Here is a 22,186-nt window from a genome sequence, read left to right on the forward strand (position 1 = left end):
TAATTCTACTGCTTAAAAATTTATCAGATAAAGATCTTTCAATCATAAAAAGTTATAGGACTTCTGCTTTTTAGTCTTGTCAACTGGTTCAAATGGGTCAGATGTGAGCCAGTGGTAATTAGAACTAACGTCTTAGATAAGACAAAACAAAACAAATCCCACCACCCCCAAAACCAGGAGTTTCCACTCTGAAATGTTCTACCTCAATTTCTTCAGTCCCTCAAAACTCTCAGGGACTTGTAAATCTCTCTTGGGCACTATGCATTTCTTTCTTTCTCATCCAAACCTTGAGAAGAATTTGGATTCAAACAAGGATGATAACTGGCATCTATTAACTATAATTGAAAAAGTTCCAGGGTATCTAATTTTCTAGGTGTTAGATGTTAATCATTAGGGCTGTACAGAAACCCATGCAGGTTTTTGTCAAAGATTTCATTTGCACACCTAGGTTAGTCAATTTCCCCATGCTGAGAGAGATGGGATGTGGCATGTATTCACATATGAAGATGTGCCAGCTTAGCACAGAGATTCACACAATTGCTTAACATCTCTCTAACCAGACATCTCGGTTGAAATACAAAAAGATATTAACAATGTTTGAGAATGCTATTTTACTTGACTTAAATATTTGATTTTCTTAAAGTCACCAAACGGTTCTATTGGCAGAAAAAAAAAAAGAAAAGGAAAACTAAAGACTGTTCATAAAGTCGTTTAGAAAATATTCCAAGTTAAATATTTAGTAACATAAAATCTTAGATTATGGAAATTTACATTCTAAAAACTATATACGTATAAATTTATGTAAATAATTCCAGCAGGAAGTAAGGAAGGTCTGATCACAAAAGCAGAGGAAAAATTTTATGCCCAAGTGATCATGAAAAAATGATTGCACTCAGAAGAGGAAACATGGTTTGGGCTACAAGTCAATAACTATGTATTAAATATTATGTCATTTGAAGAGATTCAGAAATGCATTTGTGTTGAGCAGTGACTGAAGAAGACAATGTTAGTAGTAATGTTGGGAAGGAGAATCTTATCTGTATCTGACCCCTTTAAACATTAGAGATGTTCCAGATTTGATGGTTTCACCATTCAGATTCCCCCTCTCTGCACCATACACTTCAGGCCAAAGGTCAGGATGTAAGTTCCCATTGAAATCATCTTTAAGAATCGAGGGCAGAGGAACAACAGGAACACAATAGGGTCCACCAAAGCCCCGGTCACACCTAAGAAAGAGAGGGAGTGGAGAAGAGACATTTGTCATGTGTTCAACGAGCCATATTTATTTTTGCATGGCAAAGAAAGAAACCACCAGTTTTATTAACTTACACACAGCGTCCAGCATCACAAATCCCTCGTCCTGAGCACATCCAAGGGCACCCTGAGGCCAGTACAACATTATCAATCGCCCAGGAATCAGCCCCCACAGTGTAGTTGGCCTGAATCCATCTGAACCGGGTCCTGGGAGAACTAACCAAAGAAAACACACCATTGGTTTGACAAGCAACCTTGAAAGCACAAGGACATTTAATTCCCTTTTCTCTTTAAAGTGCCTTCCTAGAGGGTCCAGTTCTCTCTTCCTTGACACACTTTATTTTCCTACGAAGTAGTAGGAAATGCTGTTTTCTGTTGACTCATAAACAGGAGAGTAGAAAGCATGTTATTTAAATATTTCACTATCTTTTTCATGTAAGATTCTACAAACATGTGTGAAATGGAAAAGTTATTTTGAACTATCCACTTGTTTTGTTTTTGAAATACATGCAGAATTTTAGTTTTTGCTTTCAGACTCTTATTGCTATTCAGTACTGGGAGGGACTGAAGGAAAAGTTGGAGTCTTACAAAGTTCTGGCAGTGAGGTCTCTATTTTACTGTCCCGGAATGATTTCTGAGAGTAAATGGAAGCCCTTGATACTTCTGCACTCTACTTTGGTTCTTGAGGTTCTGGCTTTCTAAAGCTGAGGTCTAGAATGATGTGACGTATTCTCATATTTTCTATTTATTTGCAATCTGTTATTTGGAGTATCTTGGGTCACAGGACTGCTCTATCCAGTAATAGATGCAGACTTACCAAACAACAGTAACAGCCCCTCACTTAGGAAAAGTTTGCATAGAAGTGTGTTTGTCTTTATGTGGAATGTGGAACACAGTCTACTTGAAGTAGAATTTCAGCAGCACCATTCTAAGTAGTATTGTTTCCCCTACACAAGTTCTCCGTGGATGTGACACAGCTGTCAGCATGGTGGCTTTAACATGGAAACCTAATCACAGCACCACTGTTTAACACCCTTCAGTGGTTCCCCAACACATGCACTGTCAAGACCAAACTACTCAGGATGACATATATGGCTCCTCCATTGTCTGTCCTCTTTCCTGACTCCAGACCTCCTACTTCTTACCTCGCAATTATATTCTGGCAACACTGAACCCTTGAATTTCCCCATCCACTCATGCTTTTTCTGGCTTCCTGGATTTTGTTTTGGCTTACGCCAGCACAAATGCCCTCTCGCTCCCCTCTTCTCCTGGAGAAGCCCTACTCAGAGTCAGCTGAGACATCAAGTCCTTCAGAAAGCTCCCTCCAGTTCTCCCCAAATGAGTTAGGTAGTATCCTCCTGTGTTTCAATAATATCTCCGAGTACTTCCTCTGGTATCATCTTATAGCATAAATAGCTGCTTAGAGGTTTGTTATCTAAATACAGTGATGTGCTGCGTAATGACGTTTCTGTCGATGATGGACTGCATTTATGACAATGGTCTCATAAGATTATAATGGAGCTGAAAAAAAATTCCTATTGCTAATTGACACCTTGATGATTCTGACCTTGTGTATGCCAAGGCTAATAATGTGTGTTTTTGTGTCTAAGTTTTTAAGAAAGAAGTTTTAAAAGTTAAGGTTCTCAAAATATTAAAAGCTTACAGAATAAAGATAGAAAGAAAACATTTTTGTACAGCTGTACAATGTGCTTATGTTTTAAGCTAAGTGTTATCACAAGAGTCCAAAAGTTTTTTTAAAAAAGTTTATAAAATGGAAAAGTTATAGTAAGGTGAATTTATTATTGAAGAAAGAAAAATGTTCTTTTTTTTAAATTTAGTGGAGCCTAAGTGCACAGTGTTTATGAAGTCTATAGTAGTGTACAGTAATATTCTAGGCCTTCACATTCACTCACCACTCACTCACCCACTCACCCAGAGCAACTTCCAGTCCTGTAAGCTCTGTTTATGGGAAGTGCCCTATACAAGTGTACCATTTTTAAATCTTTTATACCATATTGTTATTGTACCTTTCCTATGTTTAGATATGTTTAGATATACAAATACTTGGAATTATGTTACAATTGCTTACAGTATTTAGTATAGCAATATGCTGTACAGCTTTGTAGCTGAGGAGCAATACGCTATATCATACAGCATAGGTGTGTAATGGGCTAAACCATGAAGGTTTATGTAAGTTCACTCTATGATGTTCACACAACAACGGAATTGCCTAACAATGCATTTCTCAGATGTATCACCATCGTTAAGTGATGCATGACTTTAACACATTTGGATCCTGGCATCAGCTTATTCATTTAGTACCAAAGTGCTTAAAACACACTAGATATTCAATAAGTGTTTGTTGAATTAAAAAAAATGAATAAATGAGCACTATTTAAAGCTTTAGCAGTCATAGGAAACTATTTTAGGCTAAATACTAAAATGTTTTGGCTTCCTGAATCTTCCCTTGCCACTTGGTTGTACATGTCTGGATCAGGTTTGATCCAGGAAAACAGAAACCACTATAAACACTTAACACAGAAAGAAATTAGTGCAAGGAACTGGATGTATAGCAAGTGGCAGAGCAGAGAAGCCAGTAGAAGCAGTGAGGAAACCAGAGTTTAGCAAAGTCAGGAAGCCACTTACTCTTGAGTCTGAGACTGGAGGGACACAGGGAGGAAGTGTTGTTGCTGGTGCCCAGGGACCAGGGTCACCTGGAGGGCCACCCAGGGGAGCTAGAGCCACAGAAGTTGGCCAAGATGCACTTGAGGCAGAAAGAAGGGGGAAGAACACCCTGATTTATCCCTTACTTCTCCCCTCCATTCTCTTGCCAGTGTCTGCAGCAAATGTAGGAGGCTGGGAAATGCAACCTGCCATTCAGAACAGAGCACAAGAAGGGAGAGGCAAGTATCTCGGGGGAGCAGTCCCAGAAGGTACAGCCTCTAACTGGTCACCACAGTACCCGTTAGTTCCTAGAAACATCCTCCAATGATCCAAATGCCTACACCACCAAAGTGGGAGCCTGCTGTAAGTCAGTACAACTCTTGAACGTGATCTGAAATGCCGGGGAGGGGAAGACAGATGCAAACCAATGTGAGCATTCCAAAGGAACCAACCTTCTGTTTATATTGTGGTATTGAGATGAAAAAAGCCTAAGAGTACTCTCCAATATGTGGTAATTTCACATACTGCTTTGTGTGAATAAGTATCAGTCTGGTTTATGGGCAAAGACTTATTTTTACAACAGTTTAAAAATGGAATCTGGTGGGCAGCCTTTATGTTGGCAAAGAACAGAAAAGTTCAGCCTCGTAAAACTTTTGGTGCTCTCTAGCCATATTTAAAACTTGCAACCCAAAGTACCTTGTACTTTTTTTTTTCTTCCTGGCACTTCCATGCATAATTATCATGAAAGAATAATAGAATCCCCAGGCCGAATCACAATTATTTTCATATTAAGTGACAGGCACCCAAAGTTCTGACATGTAGCCAAATGACAATTCTCACATGGTGGAGAGTGGAAGGTAGACAGTGATCCGCTTCCAATTCTGGAATCTTTCCGAGGTGTAAATTGAACTTTCCGTGTAGTGCAGACAGCCAATGGTTGGAGGAACACATTCTTCAGTGACAAGATGCCAGTCCTTGCCATTGTTCAGAGAATACTGGAGCTGTACACTGTGGGAGTTGCTGAAGGGCTTGCTACAGCCCATGCTCATTTCAAACTGCAAAAAGGTAGATGCTGACACATGAAAATCCCAGGTCTCAGCATAACGAGGTTTTCCTGAAAAAAAAAAAAAAAAAAAAAAGTGTAATGGTAGCATACATGTGTGCCATTTTCTTATTTGGTGTTTATGCTTATAATAAACATTTTCAATAGCAAATAAAAATCATGGCCTATCTTTAGTGCCCCATATGTGCTTTGACTTTTCTTCTTATATTTTCTGTTTTTATTTGGTTACCATAGATTTGGAAATATAGAAGGCTGCTAATTTGAAAAGCATTACCACCTTGGAAAGGGCTAACATAGTATCTTTAAAATACTCATCCATTATAGTTGTACATATTTTGGGGGTTACATGTGATATTTTGATACATTTATACAATATGTAATGATCAAATCAGGGTGATCGGGATATCTATCACTTCAAACATCTATCTTTTTTTGAACAGTCTTAAGTCTACAAGTTATGAACCACAGGCATGTCTTCTCATAGATTTTTTTTTGCTCTTCTAAGAAACCTTACTCATATCATTCATGTTCTGTGAAAGACAGTTCCAACAAAAACCGTCACTAGGATCACCAAGTTGTCTTAGGACAATAAAACTTCTTTTTTTTTTCCCTGAGAGCCACCCTCAGCATGGGTAGTTAGGCACACGGTTTTGCATTAGAAAGTTTCCTCCTGAGTTTTAGTTAATTTAGTCCTCTAGTTAATCAGATATTTTCCCTTTATCTGGTGATAATATATACCTATGTTTTCAGTGAATATCAGAGCAGTATCCATAGAGAGACAGTCAATATCAACTTGACCTCCTTGGATTCGATACCAGTTGGCTTGCAAATCTATAGAGCCATCAAATTTGTCTTGAAATCCAGTTTGGGAGCTGTCATTCATTCCTATAAGAACATCATCCAAAGCCCACTGGGCTGAATGCTTCCCTGCAATCAGATGAATAAAGGCGGTTAGAGAAGTTTCATTACATAGCAATATGAATATCTTCATGACTGTGATTTTAAATCAAATTGTCTAGAAATTGACAGCAAATTAAGAAACACACAGTGCAAGGTGGGTATGGATACTGCATGACCTAAAAGCTACCAGAAAGCTGGAGTGAGCAGTAACTTACCATGTTGCGGTTGCCACCATCGAAATGCTGTTGCAGGTGTCTTCGCCTCCTGTGGCAGGTCAATGGAAATGATCTGTGGTTCCAGGAAGGACATGAAGTCCAACTCTCGAAGCAAATGCCAGAGTATCCCATTGTCATTTGAATACTGAACAATAAGCCCTGAGTTAAAAGACATAAATCCAGTTACTCGGACACTTTCCTAGAGGGGAAGGAATAGTATTTCTTAAATGGTGAGACTGCAGCAACCTCAAATTTGTGTCTCCTAGAATGAGGGCACATTTGTGTAACTTCCAAGGAATGAGTTAGTGGACCCGAAGGCTCATCAATTTTTTGACAGTTTCTAATGCACTGACTCCCAGGAAATGAAGGAAAACATACATAAGCTCTTATAAGACTACTCAGCTTTGTATGAGTGATGAGTAAGTTGGTAAGGGGAACATAAAAACCTGTGTCAGATCATGTATCTGAATTTTAGATTCTGTTCTAAACATTACAAAGTCTCATATCATTATTATATATTCAGAAGAAATATCTCAATCTCCCTGGCAAAAAATCAAGTAGCTCTTTGCTGCTGATGCACTAGGCAGTAAGCACTGCCTGGTCTGAAATTCTATTAAGCAGAAAGATCCTTTTACTCGCACTTCACACTTTGTCAGATCTTGGTCAGTGAAGCCTAAGTGAAACCAAATTATTAAGTGGTGAAGCAGAAAGGCTCACGCCTCTCCAACGTTAGTCTGACTTTCGTTTCTCTGTGTCACCTTTTCCCCTTTTCTTGTCCCATTCATCCATGCCCCTCCACTGTCACTAGGGTGACATGATCCAGGGAACTGCACGTTAAAGTGTAAGGGACCTCCTGTCCCTTCTAAAAGAGGGTGCAGAGAAAGCATAATGTTGACTGAAAGGAAAAAGTTGCTAAGGATGAAACTGTGGGAATCAATTATGTACATATGTGTGTGTGTATAAGTAGGTATAAATCAGTGCCTGTGTTAAGAATAAGACTGTGCCAGCCTTTATACCTGCTTCTTTGGTAGGAGGGGGCAGAGTGGTAGAGGGTATTGATCTAATTGCCTATTCTACTATTCCATAATTTTCCTAAGACTGGCACTACATATTCATAATTACGACTAGGGATACTGAACTACTTTTTGAGTATTCATAGATATTATGCTCAGTAAAGTTGTTATTTTTACTTTATTATATATATATATATTTAATATATATATATATTTTTAATTGAGACAGGGTCTCACTCTGTCACCCATGCTGGAGTGCAGTGGCACGATTACAGCTCACTGCAACCTTTGCCTCCCCAGGCTCAAGTGATCCTCCAACCTTTGCCCTCCAAGTAGCTGGGACTATAGGTGTGTGCCACCTCGCTCGGCTAATTTTTGTACTTTTTGTAAAGACGGGGTTTTGCCATGTTGCTCAGGCTGGTCTCAAACTCCTGGGCTCAAGCGATCTGCCTGCCTCAGCCTCCCAAAGTGCTGAGATTAAAGGCGTGAGCCATTGCACTCAGCAAATTCTAACTCTTTTGGAAAATTATAATTTTTTTTGCTACACACAACCTTTCTGTTTCCCTATTCTCGACTAACTAGAACTTCTCAACCCTTTATCACATTGGATAATTATTTTAGTTTCAAAAATATTACAATAAAGTGTAGTGCTAAAAGAAGGCTGCTTATGGTTAATTAATTGCACATGGAATTATTGTCACTACATCTGACAAAGGATGATGCCAGGAACAAAAATGACAAATATGCTAAAATTAGAAATCTCAAGAGAATCAAACCTACTGTACTTAAAATAAAAGAACTAATCAGACTGAATGAGAGGATGAAAATATGTTCATATAACAGAACTCTTTGGAGGAGATAGCATGCTATATACAGGTGTAGGGATGAGGGTTACAGCTTCTGTTGAATAAGGTGAGACCCATGTGTTGGGAAAGGGACAGTCACACCAAAGTTCATGAAGAAAATGGAAGCAAGCCTGTTTCTTGTCTTTATTCTAGTCAAGTTGAGGAATGTGTGGCATAAGCTCTAGTCTCCAAACTCTGATGTTGCTCAATATATGTCCTATGGGCTTTTTAGTGTGATATTGGATGTCTGAGGGTGCAGACACTTCAAAATTCAAGTTTTCTTGTGGCTACTAATTTGCATTAATATGGTTTACATTTAATAAGATGAGAGAGAGACTGAGATTGAGATTACTTAGTTATTTTGAGGTGACCTAATCAGAAGGTAGATAATACTAGAAATGAAGCATCATGAGATAAACTGTCATTGGCTGGTCCTTTCTAGTGCCTTTGACTCAAAGTATGGTCTGAGACCAGCACCTGAATCACCTTGTAACAGGTTTTACAACCTGTGATGGTTTAAAAAACGTCCACACATTCTTTGACACTCATCCGTTCAAAAAGTGGAGCTTAATTCTCCTCCCTCTGAGTGTGGATAGTTTTAGTAACTTGCTTCTAATGAATAGAATATGGTGGAAGTAATGGTGTGTAACTTTGGAAACAGTCATAAAAGGCATTACTGTTTATTCCTTGCTCCCTCTCAGATCTCTTGCTCTGGGGAAAGCCAGCCTACATTTAGTAAGGACATTCAAGCAGCCTATGGACAGGTCTGCAGAGTGAGAAACTGAAACCTCTTGCCAACAGCAGAACTAAAGGCTTTTGCCAACAGCCATGTAAGTGAGCCATCTTGGAAGCAGATCATCTAGCCCTGGCTAAGTCTTCCAGTGACTGCACCCCTCCTGGCTTTTGTCTTGACTGCAACCTCACCAGAGACCCTGGGCCAGAACCATTTAGCTAAGCTGCTCCAAAATTCCTGACTCACAGAAAATGTAAGATAACAAATATTTGATGTCTTAAGCTACTTAGTTGTGGAATAATTTGTTATGTAGCATACCACTCCAATCCTACTAAATCTAAATTTGCATTTTAACAAGCCTCCCAAATGATTCAGGTGAACATTAAATTATAAGAAACATGGCTCAGGAGGTACATACTTCATTTGGTTTCTGTCTTCCTCCTCATTAGCTTTTTAAGGAGTGTCACATATACCTTCAGGCAGTAACAAGGTCTGCAGAGATGAGGGCTCCAATTCCAAAGGACAAAGAAGGGGAGCCTCCCAGATAAGAATGAGAGGGTTGAGGAATGCGAGAAAGGGAAACAGCAATATACATATCTCATATCACTTGCTGAACCTCATTAGCCATGTCATCGAACACACTGTACATCTGAATAAACCAGGCCCTTTAACTCATCTACCAAGGTTTAAGGCATGTGAAACATTTCTCTTTTTAAACAGCAGCTCCATCTGCGTTATGCCCAGTCTTACTGAAAATAGAATAATTTTGATTTTAATTCCAACTATGTAAATTGATGCTTCAGCTTGAGTAAGTAAAGAATCTCTACTTTCATCACTGGAAGAGATTTGTTCAAGGATTTAAGCAGATTTACATTTTAACAACCAGTTTTCAATAAAAGGCTAAGAAATGCCTGTGGGATGTGAATTACATGGCCGCACTGAGTTTATGAAAGTGGCTCAAGACTAGTTGAGAAAAAGTTGCTTGTTACTAAAAGGATCCTCAGGGAAATCTGCATCGCAGGGCAGAAAATAGCACTTGTAAACAGAAGTTCAATACAGAGCAAAGACTCCTGTCTATTATATGATAAGCAGATGCTTTCTATTCTACCTTGCTCAGGATTTAATTTTTTAGGTCATACACAAATAAGGGTATGGATTTGTAATTTTCAGAAGGGTTATGCACAAAAATGTCCTTTAAATTTCAGTGTATCAAATGTCACTTCCTTGGTGAGTCCCCACCCAGACTATTTTCGAATCTAAATCAGCACCTCCCACTGCATAAATTTACTTTCCACCTCACCAGCCTATTTGTTTCTGTCTAGCCCTTACAATCTAACATTTTCTTGCTTATTTCTTTTCTTGATTGCTTACTATCTGAGTCTTCTCACTAGAATGTAAGTTCCCCTGAGGGCAGGGATTTACCCTTAGGTGGTCATTAGTGCCCCACTGGTTCTTCACTCTCTAGCACATGGTAGGTTTACACTTCTTTTCCCCTTTACCACACTTTCTCTTTCCCTCTGTCACATGGCTGGCAACATCCAGAATCTATGTGGCAGCCACCTTATTATTCTGGGTGCTGGAATGAGGACCTCGGATGACCCATGAAGAAAATGTAGCACACTTATTTTAGCCCACTGATATTAGAGGTTTATTTATTATTGCAGCATAACCTACCTCATGATGAGGGACATATCTGTCTTTTGGTGATATTGTATCAACAAAAGCACCTAGAACAATGTCTGGCTTAGAACAGATTCTTAATAAATATTTATTGTAGAGATTAGGGAATGCAAAAATGGTCTATAAAGCTTCTATACTGCTTCAGTAAATAGATGACTTGGATAATTACTAGACTAAAAGTACTGAGATATTCAGAAAAAGTTATTAAACCTTTCAGTTAGTGATAATATGGCCAAGGAAATGGAGAGCTGATGAACACAGCTGTTGGTAGCTCTACTGACTAATAGGTACTGTCTAAGCCAATGTGTTTTACACAGTCATACTGAGATATTAACAAACTTAGAAGGTGCAAACTCTTTACATGTTGCTGAGACCACGGTTTAGAGGAGGATGCATCTGAGAAACCTATGAATTTTGTGCGAAAAGTCAGTTCACATTCAAGGTCCCCTAAGGAATTATATCATATCTGTAGAGCTCCCAGAGGCCACCTATGCTTCAAGCCTTTTGCATTTCTTTCAGAACTGAGTCATTTGAGGCGGAAGATGGTATGAGTGCCTAGGAAGGGTGGAGTTCAGCGCAAGGAGAGAAGCAGTGTAGTATGATAGTTATGGCATACATTCTGGAGCCAGTGTGAGTGGTTTGAATCCCTGCTCATCCACTTATTTAGTGCATGATCATGGGCAGCTTACTTGACCTTTCGGTGCCTCAGTTTCTACATCTGCAAAATAGAACTAATTATATTACTTATGGCAAAAAGGGTATGCTGGAAATAAAATGAATTGACACCAGTAAAATACATGGAACAGTGTCTTGCATATAATAAGTCTCAGTAAAAGATAACATGTATTATTGCCAAGAACTGCTCCTCCTACACAAGGATTCTGGTCTGCCCAGAATATAAGTTTATGGGCCGAAGTAGACTTTGATCTGCATTCAGTAATGCCCTATGCAAACAAGTCTCTAGCTTTCATGCTATATGTAAGAGTCTCTGCTATTGTTTTGGGATTTTTTTTTAGTGCCTCCCTGCGGATAGTATAAAGGAATAGGGTTCCCTAAAACAAATGGCACTTTGATTCTGCCTACACCCAGAGCAGACATGATATATTTCAGGCCTAAGGATCTGTATAACAAATCTTAGAGATCATGGCTCTGTGCAGCCACCGATTCTACAAAGCAGAAGAGAAGAGAAGGAACAATTCAGGGTAATGTATCAGTTTTCAAAATCCTGGCCAAACTTTGGGAGGAAAAAGGACTAATCTGCCAATAGTAACTGTAATTTCCATGGAAATATAACAGCTTACCTTCATTTCTAGTTCTTGGTTTGATGCAGGTAATGCCTGAAGTTTTGCTTCCAATTTGTATATAAAATTGAACAAGTCTGGGGAATAAAAACTTTAGTTTACTTACAACCATTTGCATTTTGACACATTAGAAAAAAAAACCTCTCGTATTTATTAAGTACTACTTTCAAACTCAAAGGGCATATGAGAAGCAGAAAATATGTAAATTATAGTAAGTTAATTCTGTAACCATTTAGAAAAAGTTAATTAATATGACCATTCATTTTATTCTGTAATAATGATCTAAACAAAAGGAAACCATTGAATATCACTTCATTGTGACAGTCTTATAATTTTTTTTTTTTTTTTTTTTGAGACGGAGTCTTGTTCTGTCGCCCAGGCTGGAGTGCAGTGCCGCGATCTCGACTCACTGCAAGCTCTGCCTCCCGGGTTCACGCCATTCTCCTGCCTCAGCCTCCCGAGTAGCTGGGACTACAGGCACCCGCCACCACGCCTGGCTAATTTCTTTTTGTATTTTTAGTAGAGATGGGGCTAACATGGTGAAACCCCGTGTCTACTAAAAATACCATCTGTTATAATTTAATGGAATTACTAAAATGGAAATTCCTTAAATCTAGTTAACACTATCCTTGGAAACTCAAGATGAAGATTTTTTTTTAAAATTATACTGTAGTTTCTGGGATACATGTGCAGAACATGCAGGTTTGTTACATAGGTATACACATGCCATGGTGGTTTGCTGCACCCATCAACCCGTCATCTACATTAGGCATTTGTTGCCCAGCCTGGAGTGCAGTGGCACAATCTCGACTCACTTCAACCTCTGCCTCTTGGGCCCAAGTGATCCTCCTGCCTCAGCCTCCTGAGTAGCTGGAACTACAGGCATGCGCCACCACACCCAGCTAATTTTTCTATTTTCAGTAGAGACAGGGTTTTTCCATACTGGCCAGGAGCTGGTCTTGAATTCCTGACCTCAAGTGATCCACCTGCCTCAGTCTCCCAAAGCGTTGGGATTACAGGTGTGAGCCACCGCATCCAGCCAAGATGAGGAAAAATCTAACTTAAGAAGTTGAATACCATATTTGTTTAGAGTCAGATAATTACCCGTCAGTTGCTGATGTAGACTCACTTGTCTAAATTTTTCACAGTGGGCCTTCAGTGAGTATGATGTAAATTATGCCTCAGTCCATAGCGACTGACAGAGAGCACCTGCTTCACAGGCACACCTCTGAGAGAACAATGCAGATGGAAAGGGAAGGAAATTGAAGGCAGAAAAAATATGACACAGGACCTCAGATTTTGTGAGGAGGTCTAAAAATTTTAAACATTTTCTCTATTTCCTTTCTTCCACTTCTCAAATAATTTAATTGCTCTTTTAAAAAGCAGTTTTATTTTAGGTGTGCTATTATTTCATGTGATCTTAAAAACCAAACAGTTCTTTATTTTTACCAGTAGGTGTCAGTGTAGGCATTTAAAATTTCTGGGGAGCATTTTTCAATAAGTGAATACAAATCAACTTAGATAAATGAGGATTCATCAATTTCGGACATAGAATGTAAGGTTGGAAAAATCTTTGTTTCACACAGCACACGCTAAGAATAATACCAAATGGTTTTCATAATAATATGAAACTGTAGAAAATCAAGCTGGCATACCCTAGACACACAGGCCTTGGTGATGACCACACATGGATTCATGAATTGCGGCACGGTCTTTGTAGAAACCACCTATTTTATTCCAAAGCTAAAGTTATCTTCATTTTTACATATCATAATCTATATACAGAAACATTATTGTATATATTCTCCATAACAGAACAGAATGTTTTAAGTTAGACTACATCGTGTGGTAAATAATATGTTTGTGAAAAACTGTACCAGTTAATACTTTTTACCTGATATTCCTGGTGTCCAGAGGGACCGTCCTGGCTTCCCTTTTCCCAGGGCCATTGAAGTAGAGAGATTTGCCATCATTAAGTGTTCCACAGCCAGTTCCAACCTGGGCGCCTGTTATCTTGTACCACAGAGGGCTGAGCTTCCCCTCAAACCTATCGAACATCTCATTGTGATTGGGGACATTTGACACACAGGTTCCTTGTGCAGCTTCAGAAAAAGAAATAGAGAGGAGAGATGCTTTGTTGGAATCATGAAACACGAGAAGGTCTATTCAACACATGGGCAAAGGAAGAATGTCCATATGGATTAACATTAGGGAGAGACGCCACATGAAAATTTGTATCTCACAACTGTTGGTCTTAAAGACATTATATACCTAATGCTAAATGGCGAGTTAATGGGTGCAGCACACCAGCATGGCACATGTATACATATGTAACTAACCTGCGCATTGTGCACATGTTCCCTAAAACTTAAAGCATAATAATAATAAAATAAAAAAAAAGAAAGACAGCCATCACTACCATAATCAAAAACACTATTCTGCCTCTGTAAGTTTTTATTTTTTGATAGAGACAGACATTGGGAAGACATTGGGAACCAAACCTTTTCATAGTTCCTGCTGCTGAGGATTTGTGTAAACTGAGAAACAGATTTCATCCACAATAAAATTTGCTCATTTGTTATCCTTCTATTCTAGGATCAATAGGGGCAGTCAGTCTCAAATTAAAAAAAAATCCTTGAAACTGTGAGTGACAGCACTCTCCATAGAAGGCCTGCAACAACATATGTTTGTCTTTGGTCACGCGCCAGATGAAGGCTGGGATACTGAAAAGCTGGGAAGAAGCCTTTTGAAGTTGTCTCCAGGAAAAATAAAAAAAAAAAGATTTCGAAGCTTATAATATTTTCTCAATATTACTCTTTAATCTCAGCTCTTTTCATTTTTGCTTGCAGCAACATCCAAAGGTCACTGTGCTCAGAGATACTTTTTTTGTAAAGTACTCTTTTGGCAGACTTAGGTTTATCATAAGATGCATTTTTATTTTAAATGTATAAAATTACGTTTCCTGTAGTGATGTAGAGGGCTCACAGAGGCCATGCAGCCATGCAGTATGTGGTTAAGAGCTTGGGTTTGGGTTTTGGGGAATGACTGCCAGGGTTTGATACTTAGCTCCAGCAACTCCCAGCTGAATGATCTTGGGATAGTTATTAAATCTCTCTGTGCCTCAGTTTCCTCAAATATAAATAGGGTTTACAGTACTATGACAGAGTTATTGTTAGAATTAAAGGGGATGAAATAAAAAGAACCTCAATGTCGGGCATGAAGTAGGACCTCAAGCAATATTAATTATTATTGCTATGAATAATAAACAAATCCTCTTTAGGAAATGAAATTTGTATTAGTATGTTTCCTTTTTGGAGCAGCTCAAAACTACAAAATATCCTAGCACCTCATGTGCCTGGGTTGCGAATTCCTACAATTCCTAGACTTAAAGAATAAATTCAGAATTTATTTCTTTGGGAGAATAACATGAAACACAGCAACTAGAGATGACTATTTTACAATAAAACCCTCAGACACATGTATTTAGCCTTACCAGTATACCCCAGGTCACAGAAACACACTCCTGAAATGCAGTCCCCATGGCCACTGCAGTAACTGGGACAAGGCTCGGATATGTACACTCCATCTAAACCAAATGGAGGCACGTTTTTCTGTGAGCTGCTCTCCTGGATCCATCGGAATCTGGTCTTGCTGTTGGGAAAAACAACACACCTGTTTCTTGTACCAACATCTCATATCAAAGCATTGGAATATAGAAAAATTCAGAAAAACTCAACAGAGACTTAATATTTAAAGTCATGTCTGCTTGACTGCACTTAACCTTCATAAGCTGTCTCTCTCTCAGACCTTTCTCTCTCTCTCTCTTTTTTTTTTTCTTTTTTTGAGACAGCATCTTGCTCTGTCACCCAGGCTGGAGTGCAGTAGGGTGATCTCGGCTCACTGTAACCTCCGCCTTCCAGGTTCAAGAGATTCTCTTTGGGAGGCCGAGGTGGGCGGATCACAAGGTCAGGAGATTGAGACCATCCTGGCTAACACGGTGAAACCCTGTCTCTACTAAAAATAGAAAAAGTAGCCGGGCGTGGTGGCACGCGCTTGTAGTCTCAGCTACTTGGGAGGCTGAGGCAGGAGAATTGCTTCAACTGGGGAGGCAGAAAATGCAGTGAGCTGGGATCACACCATTGCACTCCATCCAGCCTGGGTGACAGAGCGAGACTCCGTCTCAAAAAAAAAAAAAAAAAAAAAAAAATTCTCATGCTTCAGCCTCCCGAGTAGCTGAGATTACAGGCACATGCCACCACGCCCAGCTAATCTTTGTATTTTTAGTAGAGATGAGGTTTCACTATGTTGGCCAGGCTGGTCTCAAACTCCTAGCTTTATGTGATCTGCCCGCCTCAGCCTCCCAAAGTATTGGGATTACAGGTGTGAGCCACCATGCCCAGACTGATTTCTTTTTCAGCATAAATGTTTGAATATTTTCTCACCTTCTGCTCTTTTAGTAATAAAATCCAGAAAGATATTCCATTATTTTACTCAATTAATATTCACCCTTCTATCACACTCAGTTTATGGATATCTGCAGAAGAGGCTGTTTGGGAATGTGTGAAACAATCTGTCTTTCTTAGGACAGAAAGGAAACTCTGGCTATTTGCTGTTGACATGCTTCAGGCGGGAAGAGCTAAGTTTGTACCGACAGCTCTATTCACCTGCGCCTTCCCTCCTTTCCTCTTCATCTCTCATCTTTAAATCACAAACATCAGTTTTAACTGCCAATGAACAAAAGAAGGACCTAGTCACAGTATTTCAAAACCCTGGAACACTAGTGGGCTGGGCTACTGCCCAGTTCTTCATCTCCTAGAACAATAGTTTTGAGGTTGCCAAACTAAAATTTGTCCCAATTGCTTTCCAATTTTTAAAATACATCTTTTCTTTTCCAGCATATGGAAACACACACACACACACACACACACGCACACACACCCCTAAAATTTCATACCAGGGAACTATCTCTTCCCAGTTCCACTATAATCAAAGGATGAAGATGTATTGGTATATCCACATTCCAATTTATTTTGCTGCCAATATTTATAGACTTTTGAGTTAATCCAGCTTCTTAGTACACAAGGATAAAGAATCTTAAAGATTAATGAAGATTGTTAAAGACAACTGTAGATAAAGACAGCTCCCTCTCCCCTCTATTATTGTGAGGATAACATGGCAAGATCAGAATGGATTTCTTTTTGGCTCTTCAAGTGGCTTTGGAAATTTGGCAGCAATGAACCATAACCTTGGCTTTTTTCCCCCCTTCATTATTTTAAGTTACCTACTCATGGCAACTTTATAAACTGTAACCAGTAATGTTGTTTACTAGGTTTAAAAATGTTCAGAGATAATTGCCTATTAACGTAAGCACCAAGCCCCAGTTTCAGTGTAAGAGGAAGGTGAACATACAAATGTATTTCCTTTTGCAGCTAATTTGAAATATATTGATCTTATTCTTTTTAAGGTAAAAAGAATTGAATTAAAGAAGTTTAGAAAAACAAAGCGAAAGCAAAAAAAAAAAAAAGTACAGTTGTCTTAGTGTCATGGACCTTGGGAAAATTCCTTCCCTTGGAGCTGTAACATTATTCAGCCTCTGAAGGTATTTGTCCTCTTGAAGGAAGTAAATGGAATTAATGAACACCAGCATTTGTCAACTACTCTTAAGGAAAATGTTAAGGCCTCTATGCCTGTTCCAAAAGATAGACTGTATGTCTGTGATAAATGAAGAAAACATGCCAATTCCCTAATACAAGTCCTCTTGGATTAGAAGTCATGCTTGCTTCTTCTTTTTTATGCTTCTATGATAGAACCCAGAGAAACATGGATCCACAGCATCTGTGGTAAGGAAAGTGATGAAAGAGAAAGGAAAACTCCTTTCCCCAACTCCAGGCTCTCTCACCTGGGCAAGATGAGGGCATCTCTCCATCAGCTGCCCCATTTCATGGAAGAAGCCAGCTCAGATTTGGGCCCAGAAGAATTCAGAGGGTTGAAGAATCCTAAGTTTAGGTAGAATTTTAGAAAAAGTTTTGACAATTTGACAGTGAATGAAGGACAAGTGAAATCCTTTGACCTGTCTCTGATTCTTGGGCTCTTATAGTTTTTATTATTATAAGAGAATCAAGTTCTGATTTGGCCAGAGTGAGGAGGTATCCTTGTTTGCAGTTATAGATCCTAACACTTCTGTAGACCCAAGAAGCAGAATGCACTGTTATATGTTTGAGAAGGTAAAAGACCCCAGGAGCTCAGTACTAAGGAATGCTTATTCAGATTTAAAAAAGAAAAACACCAAAAGACTAATCATTTGGTTAATAGGGTAAGTCCAGAACATGGTGAATCATAGCTCAGAGTCCTAGATAGAAGACCGTATTTCAGAGTGAAAGGGCAAGAGATGGTTCCTTTTTCCCTTTCAATCTTTGCTAGTTTGTTTTTTGTTGAAAGGTGCAACTCAAAGCAATAAAGATTTCACTGGCCATGACCTCAGTACGTTTTGCTTCATTTCCATTTCTCCAAGTTATGCCTGGTTCCTGACGTCTGCTGCTACTCTGTTCTCTTCTCAGTGGCAAACTCTTGGGATTGAACACAATTGATTTAGCAACCTCAGGGTTTCTGGAATAGGAGGAAGAACTGATAAAGAATTCATTATAAAAAGTAGTCACTGAGAGACCATGAGAAGAAGAAAGGAAATAAGTAGGCTAAAGTTAACTTAATAAGTATGTCTCAATTCTATACTTTTAAATTAGAGGAGATACCGCCTTGCAATTGTTACTACTAATGTATTTGTGCACATGTTCTATTCTTGCCTTTTCAAGGAGACACAGTAGAATGTGGAACAATGATTTCTTGTTAAGTAGCACTGGATATATTTTGGAAAAATATGAAAAAGGAAGGTGTCTTCATTACAGCTAACACCTACTGCTGGTCTTTATTCCTTATTCAACATCCCTTCATTCAGTTAACATCTAGAAAGCATCTACAGCACGGTAGGCACAGTGCTAACGCTAGTAATACCATGAGGAGCAAAACCCAGACATGGTTCCTGCCTTCATGTGGCCCACAGCTGAGTGAGGAGACACACTTAATCAAACACCCACACAAATAAATGCACCCGTGCAACTCCGACAACCATTAAGAAGGACATAGAGAAGAGCATTTAATAGAGGTCTTGACTTGACAGGAAGGTCTAGAAATAATTTAGAGGAAGTAATGACTGAGAGAAAGAGTTTAATCTTACGTAATTTTATTAGAAATGGATCAAAGGTCAGGCGCAGTGGCTCACGCCTGTAATCCCAGTGCTTTGGGAGACCTAGGTGGGTGGATCACTTAAGGTTATGAGTTCGAGACCAGCCTGGCCAACATGGTGAAACTCCATCTCTACTAAAAATACAAAAATTAGCTGGGCATAGTGGCACATGCCTGTAATTCCAGCTACTCAGGAAGCTGAGGTCGGAGAATCACTTGAACTTGGGAGATGGAGGTTGCAGTGAGCTGAGATTGCGCCGCTGCACTCCAGTCTTGGTGACAGAGTAAGACTCCATCTCCAAAAAGAAAAAAAAAAGGTACATCATAGTGTGGTTTGACTATTCTATTCAAAAAGCATTCCCTTTTGTTTTGCATGTCCCAGATAAGGAAAAAGAAGAAGATATCATTCTTTCTCTTTGTTTCCTTCCCCAATTTTCATTTTTGTCTGGAGGATACCTAAGTGAATCGATTTCTGCACTGTACCCTTCCATCACCACACATTTCAATGTGATGTTGCATCTGCCTCTCAAACTAGGAAGGTTTCTGCTTGTCCTTTGCAGAGATGCAGGGTATTCTGAAGAATACCGAGCAACTTTTTTCTAGTCCTGCCCAGAGACACCCACTTTTTTGCACTCTACATAGGGTACCTAGAGCAGGCTACATAGCATATGGCCTGGATGGGGATGTCTCTGAGAGCTGTGAGAGGTGTACCAACATATATTCACCATCACCAATGTGTTTTCTGTAGGCAAGAGCCCAGTGAATTAATATGAGCACAAATGGCTCCTTTGATAAAATCAACTTAGACCTATTTCTGAAGGAGCAATTTTCTTGTAACTATTATAAGCATGTTTGCCTCATGGCAAAACAGCTCCAAATTTTAACAATTTTAACACTTAGAATTCTCAGTTTTCCAACACCGCATTTGGAGATATCTGAGTTTAACATATTGCAGAAGGAGCAACAACAGCTCATTTACTTGGGGTAAAGTAGAAACATATTTACTGTTCTTCATTTGAGGGCTCTTCATCACAAATGCCATCAAGCAGCAAGCTGGATGGTATCCAAATTAACCATGAAGCTGGATTCTAATGATGAATATTTTGTTTTCCAAAAGCTGAGGTCTAAGAAAATATTGATACATTGGGAGCCTCAAAATATTGGCTCACTTTGTGATGCTAAGGACAATCTGCTCTTACTTCTCATAAGTGGCTTTACCAACTGGGTTATTCCACCCAACATCAAACACACTGCAGTTTCAGATTCAGCTGCGTATTTATTACTTAATTCTTTTTTATTTCAATAGTTTTTGGGGGTACAGGTGGTTTTTAGTTACATGGTTAAGTTCTTTAGTGATTTCTGAGGTTTTATTACAGTGTACCCATCACCTGAGCAGTGTTCATTGTACCCAATATGTAGCCATTTATCCCTCACCTTCCTCCCAAACTTCTCCCTCTGAGTCCCCAAAGTCCACTGTGTCATTCTTATGCCTTTCTGTCCTCCTTCAGCTATAAATTTATTATTGGGCTTCAGGGAAATCAAACAAGATTTGTATTCCTTGGCTCCTCATTGCAGCATTGTAGCAATGATGTACCACTTGATGTTCTCTAACTTCATGGCACATTACACTGATCTATTTGGAAGAGCTGCAGTTGGGCCACAGTTTTGGAAAGTATGGAGGGAGGAATGCAGTGGTGAAGGTGAGGAGTACAAGGGCTGCACGGCTGGAGATGGGCAGGAAGGAGAATGACATAGCTATGTAGCTGCAAAAACAGATATGTTCTTATGGAAAAAGAAAGATGTTCTCAGGGGGTGAAGCCTGGAGAGTACAATCAAGAGCTGAGAAGAACAGTGGATGAAGGAACCACTATCAGGGAACAGACCTGTCTTAATCATTGGAACGTTCTTGTCCTGCACATTGTTCTCAGAGGAGGGAGCCTTAGTAACAAGTCTCTTGCTGCATTTGGAATTTCTGAGGGCCAGTGACTGCTATGTGCTTCCCATTCCTTCCTTTTCGTTTATTATTATTATTTTTGAGTGGGAGTATCTCTTGTGGTTATCCTGACATTGTCTCACCATTTTATGTTGGGTAAGGGTAAAGTAGATTACCTGTCTTTACAGGTCTAGAAATCAAGGACCCATATTCACATCCCAACCTGATGGAGATAATACAACCACGGACTTGGTGTCTGGTGCTGTGATGGGATGAGAATTTGGGGAGTCTTGGGAGGACAGTGAATGCATTTTTCAAGTGGAAGAGATGTGAATTACTGGGGCTAAAACAGACCATGGTAGATAGTTACAATAATGCCTCCCACTTAATCACACTTCCTTTTGTATATGCTCCTCTGTAGTGCAACTTTAATGCACTTCTTATTAAAAAAGGAAGTCTCTTTAGCCACCATTTAAATCTAGACTGGCTTTGTGACTTGCTTTGACCAAAAGGATGTGGCAAATGAGATGAGGCTTTGCAGTTACTTTTCCTGTCTTGGAATGCTGGAGCCCGCCTAACTGAAAAATACTGAGATGAAGACCACATGGAGAGAAAGGTCCAGCTGACCCAGACTCTTATCAACTCATCAACTGAGTGCAGCTAGATGATGGAGCCCAGGAAGACCAGCAGAAGAACTGCCCAGCCAACCCCACGAAACCATGAGAGATAATAAATCATTATTGTTTTGAGCTCTTAAATTTTGGAGAAGTGTGTTGCATAGAAATAGGTAACTAAGCAAATATAATCCTAGGCTCTCTTGAGGAATCTAAACAAAAAGTAAGGAGGATTTTTCTTTTAAAAAGTAATTTATCTGTGTATCCCTGACTCTGTTTTCCTCCCACTGGTTAAGAGATGGCAAGATCTGGAACAGATGCCCTGGATCCAGAGATGGAAGTCAGGTGTTCAGGATGGCAGAGCCAACTTGTCAACTCTGAACTGCTCATTTTTGGATGAGTATATGAGAAAGAATGAACTTCTATATTGTTGAAAATTTGTGAAGCATTTGTGTTTGTGTGTTTCTCTGTCATAGTAGTTGGGTCTGTATCCTAACTAAAGCATATGGCAAGTCAAATTCTTAATTTCATTAAAGGTGGTAAATTCATCAACTCTGCCACCTATACAACAAATTTTGAAGGCATTTGCATATCATTTTGATAAACTACAAAGAACATTAGCATATAAGGACAAATAAATTACTTATGAGTTGGAGCCACTGATTGACAAACTTTCTTGAGATAGCTTGTGTTTAAAGATTATGTTTCAAAGTTTAGCAGATCACAGAAACT

General features: G+C 39.2%; 1 protein-coding gene across 2 annotated transcripts in view; it reads right to left on the bottom strand.

Annotated features, from left to right (window-relative positions):
• RELN (reelin) overlaps positions 1-22,186 on the bottom strand; it is a 529,179-nt gene that overhangs the window by 94,348 nt on the left and 412,645 nt on the right. For both annotated transcript variants that reach the window (XM_054494994.1, XM_063667694.1), the window contains exons 29-36: positions 15,162-15,319; positions 13,563-13,770; positions 11,669-11,745; positions 6,097-6,255; positions 5,720-5,908; positions 4,759-5,032; positions 1,330-1,470; positions 1,049-1,226 (exon numbers count right to left, since the gene is read on the bottom strand). In XM_054494994.1, the coding sequence (XP_054350969.1) occupies positions 1,049-1,226; positions 1,330-1,470; positions 4,759-5,032; positions 5,720-5,908; positions 6,097-6,255; positions 11,669-11,745; positions 13,563-13,770; positions 15,162-15,319 (1,384 nt within the window). The remainder of the gene's footprint in view (positions 1-1,048; positions 1,227-1,329; positions 1,471-4,758; positions 5,033-5,719; positions 5,909-6,096; positions 6,256-11,668; positions 11,746-13,562; positions 13,771-15,161; positions 15,320-22,186) is intronic.

The sequence above is a fragment of the Pongo pygmaeus genome, chromosome 6 (genome assembly GCF_028885625.2).
Source record: "Pongo pygmaeus isolate AG05252 chromosome 6, NHGRI_mPonPyg2-v2.0_pri, whole genome shotgun sequence".
Taxonomy (NCBI): domain Eukaryota; kingdom Metazoa; phylum Chordata; class Mammalia; order Primates; family Hominidae; genus Pongo; species Pongo pygmaeus.